This window comes from Microtus pennsylvanicus, chromosome 8 (assembly GCF_037038515.1).
Source record: "Microtus pennsylvanicus isolate mMicPen1 chromosome 8, mMicPen1.hap1, whole genome shotgun sequence".
Taxonomy (NCBI): Eukaryota; Metazoa; Chordata; class Mammalia; order Rodentia; family Cricetidae; genus Microtus; species Microtus pennsylvanicus.
The window spans coordinates 105,246,608-105,272,759 of record NC_134586.1 but is presented as its reverse complement, the minus strand read 5'-3'; the positions used below and the strand labels follow the sequence as shown (position 1 = coordinate 105,272,759).

The 26,152-nt window shown below is 47.8% G+C and overlaps 1 protein-coding gene across 1 annotated transcript; it reads left to right on the top strand.

The window, feature by feature from the left end:
• The first annotated feature begins 568 nt into the window (after window positions 1–568).
• Window positions 569–23,877, top strand: Cyp4f22 (cytochrome P450 family 4 subfamily F member 22). Its single transcript, XM_075984224.1, has 12 exons — window positions 569–790; window positions 3,477–3,621; window positions 10,261–10,314; window positions 11,123–11,250; window positions 11,417–11,541; window positions 14,342–14,609; window positions 16,705–16,771; window positions 16,867–16,996; window positions 19,734–19,867; window positions 21,743–21,807; window positions 22,377–22,459; window positions 22,857–23,877. Exons 1-12 carry the CDS (start codon window positions 569–571, stop codon window positions 23,032–23,034), a joined length of 1,599 nt encoding a protein of 532 aa, XP_075840339.1. The 3' UTR covers window positions 23,035–23,877.
• Window positions 23,878–26,152: the final 2,275 nt, after the last annotated feature.

Sequence of the window (26,152 nt, the reverse complement as noted above, 5' to 3'; positions counted from 1 at the left end):
GACTCCAGAGCCATTGGTTGAGAGCTACTTTGTGTCTGCATGCATGTGTGCATGCATGTGTATTGCTTTCTGGGACTCTATCAGTGCCCAAACAGAGAAAGTCCTACAGAGTGTGTCTTGGGGCTGGAGACGTAGAGAGAGGTTAGACTACCTTCTGGATATACCATCTCCTTCCAGTACTGCAACAACAAACAAACAAATGAAAATTAAATAAATAGAAAAGTAAGAAAATAAGGGTGGTGGGGACTAGGGATGGAGAGATGGTTCAGCAGCTAAAAGCAACAACTTCTCTTCCAGAGGACTTCAGTTTGGGGCTCCCAGCACTCATAACTCTTTATAACTCGGAACTCTCTTCTAGCCTCCACAGGTACTGCACGATCCCTTCACCCGGATACACATAATTAAAAATAAGCCCCCTTTAAAATTTGTCTTTGTCTCCTAAAGGAAGGTGTGTGTGCTGCCAAAGTGAAGATTGGGGGTGAGCCCAAAGACACTTGGGGACCCTCCTGTGTGTGGAACAGGCCTTCGGGAGCCTGGTTGTGTTGATTAGTCCCGCGTGTCTTCTAGGATGCTGCCCATCACCGACTACGTGTTGTACCTGCTGGGGCTGGAGAAGACAGCCTTTCGTGTGTATGCTGTGTCCACGCTGCTGCTATTCCTCCTTTTCTTCCTCTTCCGCCTGCTCCTGCAGGTGTTCAAATTATGTTGGGACTTCCGCACCACTTGTCGCAGGCTGAGCTGCTTCCCGGAGCCTCCAGGCCGCCACTGGCTGCTGGGCCACGTGAGCATGGTGAGTGAGCCTTGGTAGAGCTGGGCCTGCTGAGGTTAGAAGCAGATTCACTCTGTGTAGTAGGAGACCAAACCTTAGAGAAGGCAAGCATTTGCCCAGGGTCACACGGTTGGGAGGAGGCAGAGCTGACGATAAAATTAAGTTGGTACCCCCTGATGGCTAACTTTCCTAATACTGGAAGCTGCAATGTAGGCCACTGGATACTGGACTGTGGACATCAGTGCTCTTACTCAGAGCTGAGTGTTACAATAAAGACCTGCCAGGTTGTATGTAGCCACTAGTACAATAGCGTCTCTACAGTTACCGGGGTAACCAACTGTCCTTTAAAGAAAATTATCCATGCTGCCTAGAACAAAATAGTAGTAGTAGTTAATAATGATGATGATGATAATTTCTTTCTGTAGCTTTCTATATATAGCAACAATTCCAGTGTAGCTGGGAGATACTGATGCCCATAAAATTTGGGGTATGGAGCCTAGAGTGGGGACAAGTAGGGGCCTCCTGGAGATTTTGTTTCCCTACCCTTACCTGTTAGGGTGAGTCTTGTTCTTTTTGCTTGTTTGTTTTGAAACAAGGTCTCTTTATGTATCAAGCTTCCTAGAACTTGCTCTGTAGACCAGGCTGGTCTTGAACTCACAGAGATCTGCCTGCCTCTGCCTCTCAAACTGGGATTAAAGACGTGCACTACCATACCTAGCTACTCTCACTATTGGAATACTATGATACTATACTGAGATTCTAAATCTTTGCATTTTTTTTTTACAAAGTCTTGTCATTACAGGCCAGGCTAGCCTCAAACTCATAAGCCTCCTGCCTCAGCCTTTTGAGTGCTGGGATCACAGACATATGTAAGCACGCCTGCCTCATCTAAATTTTTTTTTTTTTTTTTTGTTTTTTTTTTTTTTTTTTTTTTTTTTGGTTTTTCGAGACAGGGTTTCTCTGTGGCTTTGGAGCCTGTCCTGGAACTAGCTCTGTAGACCAGGCTGGTCTCGAACTCACAGAGATCCGCCTGTCTCTGCCTCCCGAGTGCTGGGATTAAAGGCGTGCGCCACCATCGCCCGGCCTAAATTTTTGTTTTTAATTTTATTTTGAGATGGTCTCACTCTGCAGCTCAGCTTGGCCTGGGGTTCGTATATAGCTCAGGCTAGCCTCAAGCTTACAGCAAATCCTCTTGCCTCAGCCTTATGAGTGTTGAGGTTACTGTTGGGAACTCATGCCTGAGACAGAAAGAGTCTCTTTAAAAAGTGGGGAGCTAAACATAAATTGAGAGTCCCTGCTTAGGGACACACACACACACACACACACACACACACACACACACACACCCCATTCAAGACATAAACATTGGTTCACATGGTGACAAACCTTTGGACCCAGTTACTCAGGATGATCACAGAACACAAACATTCATCTTGGGCAACACAGGAAGATCTTGTCTTTTGTAGCTAGCCTGACTTTGAAGTTGCTGTCTTCTAGCCTTCCTGAGAAATTCTGGATTCCAATCATTCCAATCCTTTCCTGCTCACACACCACCATGGCTCCCCATTGCTATCCGAAGGAAGGCTAAGGTTCAAAGTCTTCTGGACTGAGAACCCCAACCTCTTGACTTGTCCCGCTCTCCTTCTGTGGTCTCCAGAACTGACTTCCCATTTCTTAAGCTGGCCCCTATGAAACTGTGTCCTTGGTCCAAATATCTTTTTCTTTTAGGTGAATATTCATGCTGATCTCCAAGCACATACTGGCAGAAGGCCTTCTCTGCTTTCAGGCTTAGTTTGTTTTTCCTGAGAAAAGAGTCTTAATGTGTAACCCAGGCTTCTATAACTGTTATTATCTTCCTGAAAGCTAGGCCCAGCTCTTCTCTCTCTCTCTCTCTCTCTCTCTCTCTCTCTCTCTCTCTCTCTCTCTCTCTCTCTCCGTATGCCTCTGTGTCTCTATCTCTCTATCTTTCTCTCACTCACTCCACAGGGAACTCCTATAACACAGTCTAGTCTCAGACCTATTATGTAGCTAAAGATGATATTGAATTCCTGCCCTCCTGCCCTCTACCTGTCGAGTGTTGAGACAGCAGACATTTGCCACTATAAATGCTTTAATAGTATTTTTTAAACTAATATTGTATTATTGTTTTGTACTTTGCTTTTCTGTGGCTATGCTAAAACACCCTGACCTAAAGCCACTTAGGGAAGGAAAGGGTTTGTTTGACTATGCTTCCAGGTCACCTTCCATCACTGGGGGAATTCAGGAGAGAAGCAGAAACCATGGCGGTGCACTACCTTGCTCCCTTTGGCTTGGGGAGCTTTCTTATACAGCTAGGATCACCCGCCCATGGGTGGTACTGACTACAGTGGGTTGGACCCTCTTACATCAATTACCAATAAAGGTAATTCCTCACACACATAGCTACAGGTCAGTCAGATTTGCACAGTCTCTCTATTCTCAGCCGTCCAGGTGACAAAACTAAAGAGGACATACATCAAATATTTGATAAATCCAATTCTTATTGCTGTATTTACTATTTTCTCTCTCTTTTCCTCTTTCGCTCCCTCTCCCCGTGATGCTATCTTTGAAATCCATGCTCACACAAATACTGGGCAAGAGTTCTACCCCTGAGCCACACCCCTGCCCCTCACTAAGGGATTCTAAGCTGAATTGTCGTGTCTTTGTTGCCTGTTTCTGTCTGCCGCAGTATCTTCCCAACGAGAAGGGACTTCAGAATGAGAAGAAAGTCCTGGATACCATGCACCACATCGTCCTGGCATGGGTTGGACCTTTCCTGCCTCTCTTGGTGCTTGTACATCCCGATTACATCAAGCCTGTGCTGGGTGCTTCAGGTAGGCTGGTTGGGCCTCAAAGGCATGAGTGAACTTCCAACTCCCAGAACCTTCCTGGGCTTGTAGACATGAGGGTACTATAGAGGAAGGGTTACTTGAGTAGGGATTTGAGGAATGAACAGAAGTTCACCAAAGAGGGCCAAGCACTAAAGGCTGGAGAACAACATGGGAAACAGGGGGACTATGTGAGAGTCTCAGAAACTGTGCAAGGCTGTGCACCTACTGGAAGTCACATCTAAGTAATTTGTTCATCCAGATTTGGGTAAGTGTTGCTCAATTCTAGGCCATGGCATTTTCTTCATTAAGATTGTGATCTGCTCACCATGACCAAGCATTTCAGTGATCCCATGGCCAGCTGGCTGGAAGGGAGGCAGATATGGATACTTCTGTCTGCTGTCCTTACTTATCTCCCAAGTGTGCTTGATGACTTCTCAGTAATTCTCAGCACTCAGCTCCAAGGGCCGTGTCTTCCAGGAAGTCCTTCCCGAATCCTCCAGGGGTCTCTGTCTTTTAGACCTGCCATTCTTAGTCCTAATCCTTTAGGATGAATGAGTTTCTATTCCTCTTGAAGTGGATCTCAAGAATGACCTTGCCTGGAGCTGATTGTCTTCATAGCCCCAAGGGGACTGGTTTGGTATTTGGAGAAAAGGGTCTCTTTTTTTTTTTTATAATTTATTTCTATTTTATGTGCATTGGTGTAGGTCTGCGTGAGTGTGTTAGATCTTGGAGTTACAGACAGTTGTAAGCTGTCATATGGGTGCTGGGAATTGAACCCATGTCCACTGGGAGAACAGTCAGTGTTGCTAACAACTGAGCCATCTCTGCAGCCCCGAAAAGGGTCTCTTTATTTAGCTCAGGCTGGTTCACACCAAAGATCCCCTCAAATGTGTGCCACCATTCTGGTACTGGGGGGCCCCGGGAGCTTCCAGCCCTCCTGCCCCTCCCTGTGAGTCTGTCCACTTCCACTGTCACTGTTGCCCAGGCTGGACCCTGTTCCCCTTCACTGTGTTCTCTCCTTATGGAGGCAGAACCAGGCCAGGGTACAGTGCATTGGTGTGAGTCGGTGTGTTCGCAAGGTTGTGCAACAGCTCACTCTTTCTAGTTTCAAAGGTTTTCATCATTCCTACAAGTAGCTTGCGCCTGAGGCAGTTTCGCCTCTGGTTCCTCCCTGCTGAACTTCCCGGCTCCCAGAACCTGCTTTCCGTCTAGATGAACTTGCTGCTTCCAGAATTTTTGTTTTTTGGTGTGGTTTCTCCCAGTCAGCCTTTTGTCTTCCTGGTCCCTCCATACCACTGTGCTCTTTTTATGATCCATTGTAGAGATGGATCGAATTTCACTTGTTCAGCTACCCGATGGCTGTTTAGAACAAACCTGCGGGGAGCGTTCGCTCTCACAGTCCCCCTCCTCCTGCTTCTGCTCCTTTATTCCTTCTTTCTTTTCTTCCCACAACAGAATTTTTTAAAAATTTGTTTGTGTGTGTGTGTGTGTAGGTCAGAGGACAATTTGTGGGAATCAATTGTCCTTCAACCACGCAGGTCTCAGGGATCAAACTCAGGCTGTTTGGCCAGTGAGGCAGATGCCATCTTACGGGCCCTCCTCTGCCTTTCTCCCCGATACCAGGCATGGAACTCAGGGCCTTGAGGACCATTGGCAAACACTTTGCCACTGAATCCTTTCTCCTGAGTCCTTTCTAAGAAAGGCTTTATATATTTTATTTGTGTACGCATGGTTATGTGCTTGTGCATGGGGCTTGGAAGCACGTACCCTTACCTGCTGAGTCAGCCGTGGAGTCCAGGGTCTCTTGTTCACTGCTGTTGGCCAGAGACCTTCACCTGTCCCCACCTACCGCCTCACTGCAGAGGTACCACCCTGTCTGGTCTTAAATGGCTCCAGGAGATCCGAACCCAAGTCCTCACCATTGGGAGGCAAGCGTCTTACCTCCTGAATCATACTCCCCAGCCCTGTATTTTACTTTCTAAGGAATTCCCTTGCCATTTTCCACAGAGACTTAATTGTTCAGCACTCAATCCACAAGTGCTTGCTGCCAATAAGTGATAACTGTAACTAGAGCAACGCACCAGCCAACAGTTGGTTCATCTGTCAATGACACACATGCAGATTTATGGAGTGTCTCTCGGGATAAGGGGCAGGATGGCTCGGCAGGCAAAGGTGCTTGCTGCCAAGCCAGATGACCTGAGCTTGGTTCCCAGAACCCCATGGTGGAAGGAGAGAACCTCCTCCTGCAGGGTGTCCTCTGACCTTCACCTGCATACCTTGCATGGCACTCATACACATACACGTGCCCACTCATACACGGAAATATTATTAAAAATAATAAAGAAAATGAGATGGAGGGTCAGAGTGGTGACCTGTGTAGGTTTTTCATAACAAATATCAGCAGGGCTGAAGTCTGACCCCAGGCCTGGCTGTCAAGCACAGTTTTGTGTGTATGAGCATCTCTGAGCTGGGCACCGTGTAGTAGGAGCCTTTTCCAAGCACTTTCCCTTGAAGTGGCACTGCTGGTCTGGTAGAGATCGTTTTCTTTCTAGCACGACTGTCATGTAAGAACAGGGAGAGAGTTGAGGATGAACTAGAGGATGGGACAGTAAAAGATCCCCTTGCGAGAGAGCTTCCTGGAAAAGGGATCAGTAAAGCCAGGCTTTGAAGGATGTGTAGGCGTTAACCAGGTGTAGAGTTCAAGACAGAGAGGCTTGCCAGTCCAGAGGTACAGAAGTGGGAAGGTTTAAGGGAACTCAGGTGCTCTGAGTGCGTAGAGTGGAGGGTGTGCGCGTGGGGAGTGAGAAATGAGACGGAGAGTTCAGAGGAAGCTGGACCAAGGAGCAGATGGGTCTCCACTTTATCCTGGGGTGCTAGTGCCAATGGCAGGTATATGAGCCAGGCAGCAGTTGACCAGATCTGGGTGTCAGTAAGACTCCTGACTAGTGTAGCCTGGATTCCAAAGTCAAGACGAGAGAGGTTGACTGTCCTGCTACCTTGCTTTCAGTGCTTCTTCCACTTCGAAGCCTTTGGGCCTTTCCAGGATCCCTACCTCTGTGGCTCTCTTAGCACCTGGCACGCCCTCTGCGGGTTTGATAATTGACTGGTGTGGTCCTCTCCTTCCCTTTCCCACCCCACCCAGGAGCTCCCGCAGGCAGGGAGTGGAGCGGAGCCATCCTTGGATCACTGGCTTCACCTTGCATGGGCTGGGCACAGAAAGGCAGCAGAAGGGGCGTGCCTGTGTGCCCATGAGGGATGACTGTGCATGCGTTTGCCAGTGCAGGGAAGGGTGCGAGGGTGGCTGAGTCACACTGGGGGCACGTATCTCTTTCTTGGGTGCCTCTCCACTCAAACCTTTCTATGGTGTTTAGTTTTCTTTTACTCTTTGGGGGCCCACCACCCAGCTCCCACATAAATACATGGAGACTTATTCTTACTTATGAGTGGCCAGCCTTAGTTGGGCCAGCTTTTCTAACTTAAATTATCCCATTTCTCTTTAACTACGTTTGCCCCTGGGATTTTTACCTTCCTTTATTTTATATATCTTTCTTTCCTTCTTACTCCGTGGCTGGATTTATAACTGGGTGGCTGTACCCTAGCGTCCTCCTCTCCTCCTTTTCTCGCTTCTCCTCTTCCTCTTCTCTCTTTTAGATTTCTCTTCCTATTTATACTCTCTGCCTGGTGGCCCCATCTATTCCTCTTCTGCCTAGCTACTGGCTGGTCAGCTCTTCATTAGACCAATCAGGTGTTTTAGACAGGCAAAGTGAAACAATTGCAACTTAAAAGAATTCAGTACATCTTTTCATTGTTAAACAGACATTCCACAGCATAAACAAATGTAACACATCTTAAATCAAACATTTGTGTACAAGAAGGACATATCCATTAATCCAGCCAGCCAGCCACACATATTTCTATATATTCATCTACTCATCTGTCATTCCACTCACCCACTCAATTATACATCCATGCATGCATACATGCAATTTTCCATGTATTCATCTGCTCACCCATCCAACCATCTGTTCACCTGTTCAACCACACATATGCTTATCCATCCACCCACCCATCCATCCATCCACCCACCCATCCATCCATCCATCCATCCACCCAATCATTCAATCATTCATGTACATATCAACCATTAACCTACCACCTACCCATCTACTTATCCCTCTTTTCATCCATCCACCAATCCCACCCACCCATCCATCCACTCATCCATCCATCCATTCATCAATCCAACTATCTATTTCTCCTTTCCTTCCTTCCTTTGCTTTATTCTTTTAAAATAAAAAAACAAGTGTGCACGTGTGTCTCTCTGTGTGTGCATGCATGTGTGCACACACATGTATGTGTATGTACACACTTGTAGTTCAAGGCTCGACATTTTCCAGCTAAACTTGTGAGCCTCAGAGACTCTGTTTTCACTCCCCAGCTCTGGAATCACAGGTGCTTGCAGCCAAGCCTGACTTATTTTAATTAGTTTTTATTTTCTTATTTTGTATGTGTGTTAGGGCAGGTGTGAACCACAGCACATAAGCAGAGATGAGAGAACAACTTGCAAGAGTCTGTTCTCTCCTTCAACCATGGGGATTTGTGGGATCTAACTTGGGTTTTTGGGCTTGGTGACAAGCACCTTTACCCACTGAAGCATCTCACCGGGCTGTAACTTTTTTCCCAGGTTCTGGGGATCCACAGTCAGTCCTCCTGCTTGTACAACAAGTACACTTACTCTCTGAGCCCCTTTTCCAGCTCCTGTTTTTTCTCTCATCTGTCTACCATTTGATTCATTCATTCACTGAATGATAAAGGTTTTTGGTATTTTTTTTTTGAGGCAATGTCCCAGGCTGGCTTTGAACTCACTACATAGCCCAAGGTGTTTCTGAACTTCTGAACTTCCTACCTCCTCCTGGGATTTCAGGTGTGTGCCACAAGTCCAGCTCATTACATCAGCTTTGATTTCTCTTTGTAACATCATCTGATGTTCTGAAACTCATAGTGCCAAATAGCACCCCCATCTTTGAAGGTCTTGGGGACATGATGTCCCACGGTGACATGGGATTCCTTCTTAGATCTCATTGCAAAGCTTATGATTTGCTACTTCACAGATAAACTGTAGTATACCAGGCTTCTGTACGAAGCCATCAGTAGCAGGACGTTCACCCTGGCATCCAGGTGCTGCAGGCCACTCTGGAGTCTTTCCCCTTGAAGAACTGCTGGGGGTTCAGCCCTGGCCCCATGACCTGCCTCATTAGTTCAGGCTCAGCCAAACCTGCCATGTCTGCTTTTCTGGAGCTTCTTGGTCGTCATGGCAGCCAGATCCAGTCAGAAAACTTGGTGGATGTGGGTAAAAAAGCTTCACGATTCCCTAACCTGTGACTCGGGCAATATCTAGCTTTTGGTGTGTGTGTTGGCTTGTGGGTGTGTGTATATGCATGCGTGCATGTAAAGTCCTGAGGGTATCCCAGCTGTCACTCCTCATGTGCCTTCCATCTTGTGTTTTGAGACAGGATCTCCCACTGGCTTGGAGCTTGTGAAGACTGGTTGGCCAGTGAGCCCCAGATGCTTCTTTTTACCTTCACATGGCTGGGATTATAGGTGCATCTTAAAAAATAAATTAACTTTTATTTGGTATGTCCGGAAGGGAGAGGAGGCACTAATGTGCCGTAGTACATATGAAGAGGTCAGAGAACAACACTTGATTCTCTCCACCTTGTACACACCAGAAGAGGGAACCAGAACTCATTACAGATGACTGTGAGCCACAATGTGGTTGCTGGGAGTTGAACTCAGGACCTCTGGTAGAACAGCCAGTGCTCTGAGCCATCTCTCCAGCCCATTTTTTTTTAATATAAGGAAGTCCAGCATTCAGGACCAATGAGGTGGCTCCGTGGGTAAAGTCAATCGTTGGCAAGCCTGACGAACTGAATTTACTCTCTGAGACCCACATGGAAGAGGAGTGCTGACTCCTAAAAGTTGTCCTTTGACCTCCATGTAAGTGCCAGGCACGTGTGTGCTTACACACACACACACACAGATAGATAAATACATACATATATACATGCAGATTTTCTAAAACTTGGGTCTCTTTTGTATTTATTTTTAGTGTGTACATTCGTGCACGTATGTATAAGTATGCACTATATCATGTATGTGGATGTCTGAGCACAGGTTGTGGGAGTCAGTTCTCCCCTTTTTCCTTCTGAGTCCCAGGAATTAAACTCCGGTCATCAGACTAGCAGGAAGCATCCTTACACACAGAGATATCTAGCAGGCCCTTTCCTTTTAGTAAAACTATTAACACAGCAGCCCAGGTTGGCCTGGAACATATTATGCACATAACTGAAGCTACCCTGAAATGTACAGTGATTTCTGACTTAGTGTATCAACTGCTCGTATTACAGGCATGCAACACCAAGCCCAACTCAAGGCTCTCCCGCAAGAGCCATGGGGAGCCATGGGAGGTGTTTGAACAGGAGAGGCTTAGGTTCAGATCAGCATGTTATAAGATTTATCAAGGGATGGATGTGAAGGTGGGGAGAGATGGGAGGGCAGGAGCCCAAAGAAGAGGCCCAAGGAAGTCATAAGCAGAGGTCGGAACTCGGTCTGGGATCACTGCTGCCTCTTCTCTCTCCACAGCTGCCATTGCGCCCAAGGATGAGTTTTTCTACAGCTTCCTGAAGCCTTGGTTAGGTGAGTGCCACAGGGAGGAGGGTGATCCTCACTCAGAGCAGTGGAAGGAAACCAGTTTACTTTGCAACTTTGCAAAGTTGGGTGCTAGCATGGAGAACAGGCAAAATGGCTGCCTTCCCCCTCCATTCAACCCCAACTGGTTTTTATATTTCTTTTTTATTTATTTATGTTTGTTGATTTATTTTAGTATATTGGTGGTTTTTCCTGCATGCATGTCTGTATGAGGGTGTCAGATTCCCTGGAATTGGAGTTACAGACAGTTGTGAGCTGCCATGTAGGTGCTGGGAATTGAACCTGGGTCCTCTGGAAGAGCAGCCAGTGCTCTTAACTGCTGAACCATCTCTCCAGCCCCAGGTTTTTATATTTCTAATGTTTCTCTGCCCTTTGGATTTCTCATTGGCTAAGTTCTTCATGGAGGTACTGTCATTCTGGTGTCTAGCATTGTCCCTTCCTCAGATTCCTGTCCCATTAGTTGAGGACAAAAAGGCTCACCTGTTGTGTATCTTGGGACTGGAGACTCCCTCTGCTTCTGACACAGGGGCTTAGACTTCCTATACCTTTCAGTTTTAGGATAAATTGAGGTCACGTACAGTAGGCACTGGCAGGCAGCTGGGGAAGATGTGGCAGGAGGTGGGGTTGCCCCCTGACTTTCTGTCATTTTCTAATGGACTCTAAACACACTTCATATTGAAAAGGGAGCCAAAATGGTTGTCTTTGAGACAAGAAAGTCAGGGGAGTGTATGGGGTTTCTTGGAGGGCTTAGGTCAGGGAGAGGAGCGGTCTCTAGCCTTTGGTTTTCTGGGTTCAGGGGATGGACTTTTGCTCAGCAAAGGGAACAAGTGGAGCCGACACCGCCGCCTGCTCACGCCTGCTTTCCACTTTGACATCCTGAAGCCCTACATGAAGATCTTCAACCAGAGCACAGACATCATGCATGTGAGTCCCGAGACTCATCTGGGCAGGCCTCAGAGTAGAGGGGCAGGCAGTGTCCTTGCCACACCTGAAATGGGTTGGCAGTGGGTCCCCCTTGTTCCTGTCTGAGCAGCTGTGGTCTGCGGTCTTCACGGTCTTCAAGCCTGGTGGCCTCGTGTTTCCCTTCCAGGCTAAGTGGCGGCGGCGGCTGGCAGAGGGCTCGGTGACCTCCTTCGATATGTTCGAGCATGTCAGTCTTCTGACCCTGGACAGCCTTCAGAAATGTGTGTTCAGTTACAACAGTGACTGCCAGGAGTGAGTGTGACCCCCCAGGGTAGGTGGGGGTGGGAGGAGAGCGGGACCCTCCCTGCTGTGAAGCAAGCTTGGCTGTGCACCCTGAACCTTGTTCTCTTTCTTTTTCTTCCTGGTGGCCCCCAAGGTGACATCACCTCTCTAAGCCTCCATTCTCCTATACAAAACAATCATAAAAAAGGATCAAGTGAGATTTTGGTTGGGTGTGGTAGTCCACACCCGTGATCCATAATTGCAGCATTTGAGAGGTTGAGGCAAAAGGATCTTGAGTGTGAGTTTAGCCTGGACAGCTTAGTGAAGCCTCATCTCACAAACCCCACAGAGCTAGATGGCACACACCTTTAAACTGAGCACTCAGGACACAGAGGCAGGAAGATTGCTCTGAGGTAAGGCCAGCTTGCACAGTGACCTTTAGGATAACCTAGGTTGCATCTTGAGAACCTGTCTCAAAAGCAAGCAAGCAAGCAAAAACCCCATATAAATACATAATTAAGGAGGTAAAATGGTGTCAACCAGTGTCCTCACACTTAGTAGATGCTCAGGAAATGCTGCTCTCCCTTGTTCCTCCACAGAGAGGGCACAGCACAGAAATGTCCACCTCATTCTTTCTTTGATTCCTCCCTCTCCTTCCTCTTTTCTCTCCTTCCTTTCCTCTTGTCCTTTCTATCCTTTTTCTTCCCTCTTATTTTGTCTTATCCCCTCTCCTTCCTCATCTTCTTTGTCTTCATCTCTTTTCTGTATTGCTATTTTTCTTCATCCCTATCTCCCTCCTTCTCCTTCCTTATGCCCACTTTCTTTTCCTCCTTTAAAATATATACGAAAAACTTTGTTTATCTCTGAATACTATGCCTTTGTGTCCATGCATGGGCAGGCATGTGCACATGAGTACAGGGGGCCATAGAGCCTAGAGGTGTCAGAGGCCCCGGAGCTGGAGTTACAGGCAAGCTGTGAACTGTCCAGCATGGGTGCTGGGAATTAAACTTTATTCCTCTGGGAGACTAGCATGTGCTCTTAACTATTGGGTCATTCTTCCATCCCATCCTACAGGCTTTCACACAGTACCCAGGGTGGCCTCTTGATCATCCCTGATTTCCCCTCTTTAGTGTTGGGATTACAGGAGGGAGCCACCACCCCTAATCCTTCTCTGAACAAAGATGAAAATATCTGATTTTGAGAGATGCTCTCAGGATGAAACAATGTGGCATCTTTCCTGGCTTGTAAAAAGCATTCAGTGAATAGTTGTTAACTGAACTAATAAAATAATAATCACGTAGGTTTGTTCATTTCCCAAATATTCCTTATGGGGCTGGTTGTGCACCTCTGAAGTAGAGTGCCTCTTATTGTAGGAGGCCCTGGGTTCCATCTTTACTCTTGCGCAATGAAATATAATAAGCCTGGAACAGGGCTTAAGAGATGATCCAGCCGGGCGGTGGTGGCGCACGCCTTTAATCCCAGCACTTGGGAGGCAGAGGCAGGTGGATCTCTGTGAGTTCGAGACCAGCCTGGTCTACAGAGCTAGTTTCAGGACAGGCTCCAAAACCACAGAGAAACCCTGTCCCGAAAAACCAAAAAAAAAAAAAAAAAAGAGATGATCCAGTGGTTACAAGCACATGATGCTCTCGCACAGGATGGGAAATTTGGTTCTCAGCACAAATGATGGGCAAGCAGTTAACGAACCACCTATAGTTTCAGTTCCAGGGGTATCTGGTGCCCTCTTCTGGCCACTTAGGGCACATGCATGCATGTGGTGAACACACACTCAGATCCCCACAAGAGCTGGCTGTGGTGGCAGAAGTCTGTAATCTCAACCCTTGGGAGGCAGGTGCAGGAGGATTTCTGAATTCAAGACCAGCCTGGTTTACAGAGCAAGTTCCAGGACAGCCAGGGCTACACAGAGAAACTCTGTCTCAAAAAACCAAAAAAGCAAAACCAAAACCAAACCAAACCAAAACAAAAAAAACCTCATGGGCTGGAGACATAATTTAGTGATTAAGAGCATTTAATGCTGCTGTGTAGGACCCGGTTTGATCCCTAGCACCTCCCTGGCAGTTCAGCACCATCTGTAATTCTAGTTTCGTGGGATCCAGCTCCTGTTTCTGACTTCTGAGCGCACCAGGGACACATATAGTGCACAGATGTGCAAGCAAAGCACTCATACACATAAAATAAAAATAAAAGAATAATAAGACAAAACCCTTTAAATAGAATAAGTCATGTGGTGGTGGTGCAAGCCTGCAATCCAAGTACTTGATGGGTAAAGACTGGGCAACAAGAGACTGTGTCTCAAAAAAACACAAAAAGACTGGAGATATAGCTCAGTTGGTAGAGTGCTTGCCCAGTACACGCAAAACCTTGCAGTCCATCTCCAGCCACACACACACACACACACACACACACACAGAGAGAGAGAGAGAGAGAGAGAGAGAGAGAGAGAGAGAGACAGAGAGACAGAGAGAGAGAGAGACAAAGACAGACACACAGAATACAGGGCTGGAGAGGTGGCCAAGCTATAAGAGCACTTGCTGCTTTGGAGAACTCGGCATTCAGTTCCAAATACCCACGTGGCAGCTATCAATCAACTGTAACTCCAGCCCCAGTGGATAAGACTCCTTTTGGTCCCTTCACGAACTACACACAACTGGTGCACAGACATAGATGTTGGCAAACACTCATACACATAAAATAAAAACAATTTTAAAAATAACAAAATATTACAGAAGGTCTGTCTGTCATTATGCATCGGAGACGGGGCTCATGCATGTCTCTGGGCCGCACGGGTGGCTCACTGCCCTTCTCTCTGCAGGAGAATGAGCGATTACATCTCTTCCATCATCGAACTGAGCGCTCTGGTGGTGAAACGCCAATACCGCCTGCATCACTACCTGGATTTCATTTACTATTTCACGGCCGATGGGCGGCGCTTCCGCCGGGCCTGCGACACCGTGCACAAGTTCACCACCGAAGTCATCCAGGAGCGGCGGCGGGCGCTGCACCAGCAGGGCGCAGAGGCATGGCTGAAGGCCAAGCAAGGCAAAACCTTGGACTTCATAGACGTGCTGCTGCTAGCCAAGGTGAGGCTGGGTGGAAGTAGGCTCCTGGCTCCAAAATTACACCCAGTGCTGAAAAAAAGATTCTCAGACTCGTGGGGATTACAGTTATGAGCTGCAGTTCTTCTACAAGAGCAGCAAGTGCTCTTAACTACTGAACTATCCTTCCAGTCTTTTTGTTTTCGTTTTTCGAGACAAGGCTTCTCAGTAGCTTTGAAACCTGTCCTGGAACTAGCTCTTGTAGACCAGGCTGGCCTCGAACTCACAGGGATCCGTCTGCCTTTGCCTCCCGATGCTGGGATTAAAGGCATGCGCCACCACCAACCGACACATTCCAATCTTTCTTGTTTGTTGCCTCTTCTTTACTTTTGAGGCAGTATCTTATTTAGCCAATACTAACCTCAAGCTCTTTGTGTAGCTGAGGATGACTTTGAATTTCGGATACTCCTGCCTCCGTCTCCCTAGTGCTGGCATCACAGGGATGTGTCACTTAGCTTCTTGTGCGGAATTTTTGATACAGTTCTGGATTCCAGCCCTGACTCAGAGGGTATCTGATTGATATCATCAGACCCCAGCAGGATAAATGGCTGTCAGGAGTTGCTCAGTAAATGCAGGTGTGCAGCATGTAAGAGTAAACGGTGGTGTGCAAATACGACGGTAGCCCTTGCGGAGATTTAAGTCAGCTCTAGGTAACTTAGAATAGCTGGGTATGGCGACACAAAACCCCAGAACTTGGAAGGTTGAAACAGGAGGATTGAGAGTTTGAGACTACTCTAGGCTATGTGACCTGTGAAGAAATGAAGAGGAGGAGAGGGAAGAGGAAGAGGGTTGGCAAGATGGCTAGGGGCTAAAGAGGCTTGTTAGCAAGTCTGATGGCCAGAGTTCTAGCCATAGAACTCACGTGATGGAAAGAGAGAACTGAAAATTGTTCTGACCCCATAGGCCGTATCTCCCAGGAGAGATTTGAGAGGCAGGTGTGTCTAGGAAATACACAGTCCTGACTCCATCTGCAGCAGCAGCAGCAGCAACAACAAAAACACACATATGCACACACTCCTAATCACTTAGTGAAACTGTATCTGGTAGTTTATGTAAATGGTGAAATTACCTAATGCATTTCCTCCTTTTCTTTTTACATTTATTTGTTTGTTTGTTTGTTTATTTATTTATTTTGTGAGTACATGAAGGTGTGTGAGCATGCTGTCATAGTGAAATTACCTAATGCATTTCCTCCTCTTCTTTTTACATTTGTTTATTTATCGAATCTATGAAGGTGTGTGAGCATGCATGTGCCACAACATGAATGTGGAGGTCAGAGGGCAAACTGTGGGAGTTGCTTCTCTCTTACCATGTGGGTTCTAGGGACTGAACTCAGGTTGTCGGTAGGAGACACCTTTATGTACTGACCCATCTTTCTGTCCCCCTCACTCAGTTTTTGAACTGTCACATAATTGTCAAGTGATGCCTGTATGAACTCCCTTTGACATTCCTTCCCCTTTCTAACCTTTCATCGTTTATAGTACGTTGCATCCTTCACTCTACTTGGAGTATTTATTCCCTGTTTAGTTTCGGAGAGGGGTGGATGGGAAGCCAGGCACAGTGGTGCACAGAAGTGCACGGCCCTTGGGAGACTGAGGTGGAAGGAAGTTTGAGATGAGTCTGGGCTGCATATGGAGTCTCAAGAGAGGGTGGAGTAGAAAGGGCGAGCTGAGGATATGGCTCATCAGGTAAAGATGCTTGCTACAAAGACCGATGACCTGAGTCAGTCCCTGTGATCCACATGTTCAAGGGAGAAAGGATTCCAATAAGTTGTCTTCTGATTCTCTCATGTGCAGCATGTTGTGTGTGCATGCAAGTACACACAAATGTGAACACACACACTAAATAAGTAAATACGTATGCACACAATAAATAAATAAATGTAAAAATAGAAATAGGAAGAGAGGAAGAAAGACAAGAAAAAGGCAAATGCAAAGAGGTAGGTCTTACTTTGGGGGTCTTCTAGGTTGTGGGAAGTGGGGTAGAGTGGGCTCAGCATCCTCCAGATCTGACTTTGGGGGACCTGTAGGATATGGGAAGTGGGGTAAAGCAGGCTCAGCATCCTCCACTGCCATTGCAGGATGAAGAGGGAAAGGAATTGTCTGATGAGGACATCCGGGCAGAGGCTGATACATTCATGTTTGAAGGTAAGGATGCCGAGTTAGGCGGGGAAGTGCGGCTGTCCCCCTGGTTTGGGGAGTCTGCCTGGAGGTGGCAGCTTTACCATACCTATCTGCCCCAGGTCATGACACAACGTCTAGTGCGCTGTCGTGGGCACTGTTCAACCTGGCGAAGTACCCGGAGTACCAGGAGAAGTGCCGGAAAGAGATCCAAGAAGTCATGAAAGGCCGGGAGCTGGAAGAGCTGGACTGGTCAGTTGGGAGGGTCAGGAGGATTGAAGGGAGGAGTCTCTGCTCTATCACTTTCGGGTTATGTGGCCTTAGACAAGCCCCTTCAGCTTCCAGAATTCCAACTAGTAACATAGGGCTGACCGTGATGCCTACCCCTTCTTCCGTAGTTCTCAGAACCATTCCACCTAGCAAACATCCCTCAAATTCAATGGCTTGTGGCCAGCATTTAGTTATCACTTTACCGGCACGTGATTTTTTGTGGTTATTGAGCCCCGTTGTATGGAGTGGGGCTACTTCCAAACTGTTGTCTGGATTCAGGTTTCTTCCAGGAATCTCTTAATTCTGCTAGGATCCGGTGTTCCTCTGGGGCTTGTTCTTCTCAAAGATTCCAGAAGTGGGAAAAAAAAGTTATGCATGCACCAAAACATCGTGGAGGAGGCAAATCCCACAGTGAAACTCAACAAGAGTGGGGCGAGAAGATGCCTGTAGACACATTACTCTCTGGGAAGGGATGTTTCAGTTTGGCAGCAGCGGCATGCCAGGGTGATCATGTTTGCAGGGAGGAAGTGCAGAAGAGAAAGCAGGAAGACAGTCTTGAGCTGTGAGCTGACTCTGAGGGATGCAGAGCAGAGCCCTGTGGCCAGGCGTGGTGGCACACCGGCCATTCCAGCCTTCAAAGGCTGAAGCAGGAAGAGTTCAAGGTCAGCCTTGTCTATCATGTTTGAGGCCAGCCAGGGCTATATGAGTCACTGTTTCAAAAAACAAAAAACAAAAGAGGTCTGGGAGATGCCGTAGTTGGCAAAATGCTGACTTGTGAACATGAAAGAAAATCACGCTAAAAAAAAAAAGCTGGTGTTTTAGTTATTGTTTTATTGCTATAAAGAGACACCATGACTATGGCAACTGTTATAAAGGAAGGTATTTGACTGGGGCTTGCTTATAGTTTCAGAGTTTAGTCCATTTCCATCATGGCAGGAAGCATGGCAGCATGCAGGCAGACATGGTGCTAGAGAAGGAGCTTAGAGCTCTGTAGCTCAATCTATAGACAGTAAAGACAGAGACACTGGGCCTGGCTTGTGCACTTTACGACAGCCACATAAAGCTTCTCTGGGGCTGGAGATACTGCACGGTGGTTAAGGGGTCCTGAATTCCAATCCGAGCCCTGAGCAGCTCACCATTGCTTGTCATTCCAAGTACAGGTGATATGGTGACCCCTTCTGGCTGTCACGGGCATCTGCATACATGTGACAGATACACCCAAAACTAACCTGTTAGAGTTAGGTGTGGTGGCGCACAAGTCTAGTCCTGGAGGCTGAGACAGAAGGATTGCAGTAAGATCGTGATTAGCTTAAGCTATATAACAAAACTTTGTCCCAAACAACGCAATGCACACATACATGCATGCACAAGAAAGAAAGAGTTTTGATTTTAAAAAAATGAACTAATAGTTATAACTAGTCCATTTTGGATTTCTGAGTACAATAAACTATTCTGAAATTGGCAATGAAACAGAAAATACAACAGATGAAATCTGCAAAGGATGCATACAGGCTGGTAACTTGCTCCTGCTCTTAGGTTCCCAACTGCTCCATTACCTCCTTTGATTGCACAACAATTCATCAATGCTAGGTTAGGGCTGGCCCCAGAAGCCAGCCCCATTGCTTGCTATTTCTTTTGTCACTGCTCTGACCAGTTGATGGTCAGATAAATGTGTCTGAACCTAGGACCTCATATATACCAACCAGTTGGACTATCACTGAGAAACATCCTCGGCCATCTTTTCCTTTTTTGTTTCTATTACATTTATTTCTTTATCTAACGTGTGTGCACGCATGTGTGTATTACTGTATACATGTGGGTGTTGGAGGACAACCTGCAGGAGCTGGCTTGCTCCTTCTCCAGGGACTGAATACAGATAGTCAGGCTTGGAAGCAAGCTTAACTCACTGAGCCTTCTCACTGCCTTCCTCTGGTTTTTGTTTTGTTCTGTTTTAGGACAGGGCCTCACTAACTAAGTTTCTTGGGTTGACTTTGAACTCACTCTCTAGCACAGCTTCCCAGGTAACTGGAATATAGGCCTGGTGGTCAGATACTTGTATCCTAAGAGTTTGTTATGAGGCTTGGGGTCACAGTCAGTGCCTTCAACAAACCAAGTTCAAATAGGCCATTCTCAACTAAAGCAGCCAAATTACTAATGGAAAGCAGAAAAAGGAGATTTATTCAAAGTGGCCACATTGGGAAGGGGAGGAGGTAGAGGACAAAAAGTAACAGTGTTACTTTCTCAAGTCCATTTTTGCGGCCTGAAATGAGGTTAACGTTTAAGGAGAGGCCAGGGTTATATCTGTGTAAACAGACCTGTCAAGGTGTGGTTCCACCCAGGATTGGCTCATCACCATATGTACTGTAAAGTGATCTAACTGTAAGTCTCTTCCTGGGAGAGAGATTCCCTCCTGGGTGCTGAGCCTTTACATTTTCCCCTTTCCTGGTATTAGATCCTTGGAGGAATTCCAGTTTCCTGGACTCCATTGCTTGAGTAATCAGATCCTCAGATTGAGAGCCGCAGGGTCTCTTCAGAACATCTTTCTTCCTTCCTGGCCAGTCACACTCCTGACACCAGCCTGGGACACTGCAGACTGCAGAAGCTGTGGGGCCATGGCGGATCTCTGAAACCATTCCTGTGTGTGCATGCGTGTGTTCGGGGAATTACACGTGTGTGCGTGCGTGTGTTCGAGGAGGAGTCACAGTTCCTTTCTCTTCAGGGACGACCTGACTCAGCTGCCCTTCACCACCATGTGTATCAAGGAGAGCCTCCGCCAGTTCCCACCCGTGACGCTCATCTCTCGCCGATGCACCGAGGACATCAAGCTGCCAGACGGGCGCATCATTCCCAAAGGTGCCTGCTCCGGCATGGTTTACAGGGTTCCAGCCATGCCTGCTGTGGGTGCAGGACCCCTACAATGCCTGTGTGTCTGTTGCTAGTGATGCGGGCGTCTTAGTTTCTTTTCCTGCCGATGTGACAATATACATAACCCGGCAAGAGCGATTTTAGGCGTAAAGTGTTTGTTTGGTTCATGATTCCCAGTTATAGTCTATCATGGTAGATGGATTAGGGTATTGCAGCCACAGACAAAAGCAGAAAGAAAGGAATGACTCTATGCATGCCAATGTTCAATTCTCTCCTTTTTATTCTGTCCAGGTCATAGCCCATGAAATGGTACCACTCACACTCAGTGCGTCTTCGCACCATAAGTAATCTAGTTAAGATCTTTTATGGGGGCTGGAGACATGGCTCAGTGCTTTAAGAGCTCTGGCTCCCAGTACTCATATGGTGGCTCACAACTGTCTGTAACTCTAGTCCCAGGGGATCCGATACCCTGTTCTTAACTCTGTAGGCACCAGGCTTGCATGTGATACACATACATACATGCAGGTAAAATACTCATACACACAATAAATAAATAAATAAATAAATAAACCTAAATATATATAAAAAAGAATAAAAGGGCTTGCTATTATTGTAGAGGACCTGATTTTAGTTCCAAGCACCTTGTTGGGCAGTTCACATCCACCCACAGTTCCAGAGCCAGGGTATCTGACACTCACTTCTGGCCTCTGTGGGCACCTTCATACATAAGTCATACATAAGACACATACATACATACAAGTACATATAAAATAAAAATAAATTTTGAAAAGGAAAACTTCTCACTGGCATGTCTACAGACAAGTCTGACGAGGCAGCCCCTCACTGAGACTCCTTTTCCAGGTGATTCTAGACTGCAATAAATTGATATAACTGGCAGGCACAGAGGGCAACCTGGGTGTGTGTGGAGGAGGTAGATGTGTCTGTAGCCAGAGTGGAGAGGCCTGGACCTGTGTGGGTGCTGATGGTAGAGGGTTAGTTTCTTTAAAACAAATTATTCTCATTTTATTATTACTACTGCTACCCCCTTTTTATTATTATTACCACTACCCCTTGTGTGTGTGCATGTGTGTGTGTGTACCTGCACATGTATGGAGGTCAGGACAGTTTTCAGCAGTCAATTCTTTTCTATCACCATGAGTTCTAAGGTTTGAAACCAGGTCCTCAGGATTTCACAGCAAGCATTTCTACCTGCTGAGCCTTTTTAAAAAAATTCTGACCCAGAAGGTTAGGTTCATTCAGTAGCCATCTCTCCCCTGAGAGCCAAGCTATATTTGGGGTGATGCTTGGGGCTCAGATTGAAGTACCACCCAGTTTCCAGAGAGGTGCAGTAGGCTCCACACATTCCTGTCCATGTGGCATCAAGGATGAGCAAAAGGAAGAGGCTGGCTTGAGAAGCCCAGGATGGAGGGAAGACCTCATCCAGGGAAGAGATGTGGACAGCCATTCTCCAAGATGTAAGATAAGTATGTTTATGGAGCAGAACTTCAGGGTGTAGGTGGTGAATGAATGGCCTTGAGGGCCGAGTGCAGGCACCTGACTCCATCCAGAGGGCAGAAGAGCCAAAGGAGGAGCTACATGTAGAGGGAGCATTGCTATACCTGTGAGCAGAAAAGTCATTCTGTATGGACAGTCAGGTGATGGGGTTTGCTAGAGAGAGGCAGGGAGAACAGACACGGCAGCAAATGTTTTCAGAAAAGGACGGACAGGAAGTGGTGGTAGCTGGCGGTAGTCTCTCCCTGACTGCAGAGAGAAGCAGGAGTGTGTGTGTGTGCGTGCGCGTGCGTGTGCGCGCGCGTCCTCAAAGGCTCCCTTGAGCCCCACTGATTCCAAATGTCTCTACAGGTATTATCTGCCTGCTCAGTATCTATGGGACACACTACAACCCCTTAGTGTGGCCTGACTCTAAGGTAAGTTCCTCCCTTTGTCCTCCTGTGGCCATGGCCGTGGATCCTTCTCAGGGCTGGTTGCAGGAACTGTCCCCCCCCCCCCCCCCCCAGAGCTGCAGTCAGTCCTTGTTAGGAGGTCAACAGTCACTGAGCTGAGGGACTACCGGGCTGTGTTCGGAGCTCAGTACTGTCTGAGAACCTACAACGACACCGCCTTTGCCCTCAGGACAGCAAGCCAATAGATAAGATCACTTTGGGAACTGCTAAACGCTCTAAGAAAGTAAAAACAGTTGTGTGTGTGTGTGTGGGGGGAAATGGAAGCATTTGCCTCAGGGGGTTAGGAGAGGCCTTGAAGTCGAAATAGTGTTTGAGCTGAGAAGCCGGTTCCAAGCAAGTGCAAAGGCCCCTGGGGTAGAAAAGAGCCTGGACGCAGGTGCTTGACCACAGGAGATAGGCATAGCTAAACTGTAGTGTTGGTAGGCTGGAACAGATGGCCCTGAGGTGTTCCAGCTGCAGAGGCCCTCAGAGGTTGAGGTGCAGACCAGGCAGTTGGGCTAGTCCCCAGACTCACCCAGGCAATTCCTCACTAGGTGTACAATCCTTACCGCTTTGACCCGGACATCCCACAGCAGCGCTCCCCATTGGCCTTCGTACCTTTCTCAGCAGGTCCCAGGTAAGGCTTCTACTGACCTGAGATGTTGCCACAAATGGGAGGGACTGGGCCAGTGTCAGGTCAGGGGTGTCCTCCACGGAAGTAGAGACCAAGCCTCACCCACAGGTAATTTCTGGCAACACAAGTCCCTTTGTACCCTTGGATAAACCAAGGGTTCGGAATCAGATGGCAATTCCATCCTTGAGGACAGGGTACCCCTCCTGTATGTTAGCCGGGGTTTTTGGACTCACGTTTCTTACAGCTCTGTGATGCGGTCTTCGGTTTTACAGAGACAGGAACTGAAGCTCAGATAAGGGTGCTCGTCCATCAGGATGTACTATAGTAGTAGGTTTGAACCTTTGACTCCAGGGTTGCAAGTCCTAAGGATCCTTGCCTCTCATTTGAACCCTTCCTGCAGGAACTGCATTGGGCAGAGCTTCGCCTTGGCAGAGATGCGAGTGGTCGTGGCGCTGACACTGCTGCGCTTCCGCCTGAGCGTGGACCGAACGCACAAGGTGCGGCGGAAGCCGGAGCTCATTCTGCGCACGGAGAACGGGCTTTGGCTCAATGTGGAGCCCCTGCCCCCGAGGGCCTGAACGTGCTGGGCGGGGCCCGGCGGATCCCGGGGTTCAAGCTCCGCCCACTCAGGCATAGACCACGCCTCCAAGGGTCTGGGTCCGCCTCCAGGATCTTGAAGGCGTAGTACTCGAAAGTACAGGAGGTTAAAGCTTTGTGGAGGAGCCTCTTGTTGGTGACGACCACGCCTCTCAGGACAAGGCCCAGCCCCTTGGGATCTGATTCCTCCATTTGAGGTCAAAGTCCCGCCTTAAACTACCCTCATCCACCTATCAGCGTGAGGGAATCAGGCTAGGCCCCGCCCCCTCGGGCTTGGGCCACGCTCCCAAGACAAGGCAGATCAACCTGGCCCCGCGGATTCAGGTTCCCAGACCTGACCCACAGAACCTTCCTTAGACCTAAGACTCAACGCTGGGACTGGATTCTCGTCTTACCTCCGGCTTCGCCCAGGTTAGCTTCTAAACTGAGGTTTTAGAAGCTGGAGCCTGGGGTTGCAGCCCTGAACCTTCAACATCACCTTTCTAAGACTCGCACCTATGCGGAAGGACTGTACAAGCTGAATCTCAGGACTTTGGCTGTTTGCTTTGTTGTTGTTGTTGTTGTTGTTTTGAAACCCGGACCCTTACAAACTCCCTCCTTCTTGGTCACCATCCCTTTGCTGAGTTTTCTCACTTTTTAAGAGGAAAAGCAAAGGGATGCTTTCACCTTTCACTTCAACCCATCCCAGATCCGGAGCCCAAGATGGGGAGGAGGGGTTCTTGGCGGTTGGGAAGTGACTGGAGGGAAGCTGTTTGTTCTCGAACTAAACTCTGATTTTGGGGGGCAGTTTGTGCGCTGTTTATATGGTCAATAGATTGCAAATTAATTCAATGTCTACTGTCGTGGGGCCGGGAGCACAGACCAGCCTAGTGCCTACTCTCGTTGGGGAGAAGCAGATGTTGAACGAACAATTATACATATCAGCGATTTATTTGAAACCTATGACAAATGCTTCAAACACGAGACCCTGGTTCTGGGTGGATATGATCAAGGTGTGGGGGCCAGGGGAACTTTGATGCTGAAGACTGGAAGCTGGTCAGGAGGGAAGAGTCACAAGCAGAGCTGTTTGCGTCCATCTGGGTGGTGGGAGCAGAATGGAGGAAGGATCGTGGCCAGGGAGCACACAGCAGCAGGGAGTCATGGCAGGTGTGAGCAGGGACAGGGAAGGACATGGCTAGATCAGGCTTAGTATGAAGGAGGTATATTGTGAGTTAGGGTCCGGGGAAAGATAGAAATTAGGCCCAGACAGGATGGCTCTGGATCATCCTGTGATCCTAACTCATATGATCATCCTGGATCATAACTGTGGAACTAAAAAGAGGTAGAAGTAAGGGAGGCACCCACGCCTGACTGAAGGAGCCAGGCCGTGGAGTAATTGCTGACATGCAGAATATTAAAGTTGGGGGCAGTGATGATATTGACAATATCAGTTCATCCAATATTAATAGGCATCTGTTAAGAGCCATGCATACGTTGGGCCTCGGCGTATGTGACAGTTAGAGGGCAAGGTGATGAATGACAATAGATATGTGAAGAAACCAGCATGCTCACTAAGCACCCTGGAGGACAATAGATGTGTAAAGAGACCAGCATGCTCACTAAGCACCCTGGAGGACAATAGATGTGTAAAGAGACCAGCATGTTCACTGAGCACCCTGGAGGACAATAGATGTGTAAAGAGACCAGCATGTTCACTGAGCACCCTGGAGGACAATAGATGTGTAAAGAGACCAGCATGTTCACTAAGCACCCTGGAGGACAATAGATGTGTAAAGAAACCAGCATGTTCACTAAGCACCCTGGAGGATACTGTCTGGAGGAAACGGGGAACCACAGAGGGGCCTGGACAGAGGTGGGACACGATTGGTCAGCTGTTATGTTGAATGAACTCTTCAAGAGGCAAAGGAGACCGGTCAGATGGAGGTAGCTGTGTTGGTCCTGATGATGATTGAATCAACATGGTGCTATAGAGGGGATCAAGGTGGCAGGATTCTTGGGAGGAGCGACCATTCCATGAAGGAAGTTCTGGCAGGTTTGCCTATGTGGGGTTCAGTAGAAGGTGGGGAGGCTCTAGGTTTGGGCTCAATCTCTTGGCAAAGTAGACCCGCCACAGGCTGACTGACGTAGGGGGTGCAGAGCAAAGGCGAGGTCTTGGTGAGATCAGGGTGTCAGTTTTTGAGATGTGAAAGAGGCCCTTTGTAGACCTCCTTGGCAGGTCACTCAGTCTAGGGTTGTAACCCGCCTGGCAGGTCAGTAATTCCAGGGTCCCGGAGAGGTGCTGTCTGGAAGATATGGGCGGGAGAGAAGAAGGAGGCCAAGCTAGGTTTGTCGAAGCCTCCATTTATTAGAGTCATGGTTACAGCTTATATAGGATGAGGAATTTGGGGGACAGGGGCATGGGCAGGAAGGAATCTTGCAGCGGTGGTTCCAGCCGGTCGCGAGGTCCTTGGCCAGGAGGTTACGATCGGTCAGGTCACGATTCTTCGGTCAGGAAGTCGCAAGTTGACACTCCTAGATAATTGGAGTGTGGGGCGGGTTCCGCTAACAGATAGCTCTCTATTAACAGATAATTGGGTGTGGGGTAGGCTCTGTCAATAAAACAATTGTTAGGGTGTGGAGCTCTTTGCAAACTCCTCAGGGTGATGGTTCCTGTAATGATTTTTTGGGGAAATGGCTCCTGACAGGCCTTAGATGTGTGCAGTGTGGGAATCAAATCTAGGGCCTTGTGCGTGCTAGGCAAACACGCTAACCACTGAGTTGTACCCCTGTTGAATAGGCCTTGAGCCTGAATGTGGATTCCAGGCTGGGACATACATTTTGGAAGTCTACGTATTTAGATAACATTTCAAGACTTAGGAAGCTGGGCTTGGTGGCACATATCTTTCATCCCAGCACTCCAGAGGCAAAGGCAGGTGGATCTCTGTGAGTGTGAAGCCAGCTTGGTCTATACAGGGAGCTACAGGACAGCCAGGACTATAGAGAGAGTGTGTCTGAAAAAAAAAGGAAAGACGGAACTAAGAGGGCTGGGGCGGGACTGTAGCTCGTTTAGCAGAGCACTACGCTTGCTCTAATGTGTGTTTGAGCTCAGCATTACAAGAA

Excerpts from the sequence above, each read along its gene's own strand:
- Cyp4f22 (XM_075984224.1), top strand. The coding sequence starts at position 569 with ATGCTGCCCATCACCGACTACGTGTTGTACCTGCTGGGGCTGGAGAAG. Across the intron at positions 791-3,476 it reads TGCTGGGCCACGTGAGCATG|TATCTTCCCAACGAGAAGGG; the intron begins GTGAGTGAGCCT and ends TGTCTGCCGCAG. Across the intron at positions 16,772-16,866 it reads TGATACATTCATGTTTGAAG|GTCATGACACAACGTCTAGT; the intron begins GTAAGGATGCCG and ends TATCTGCCCCAG.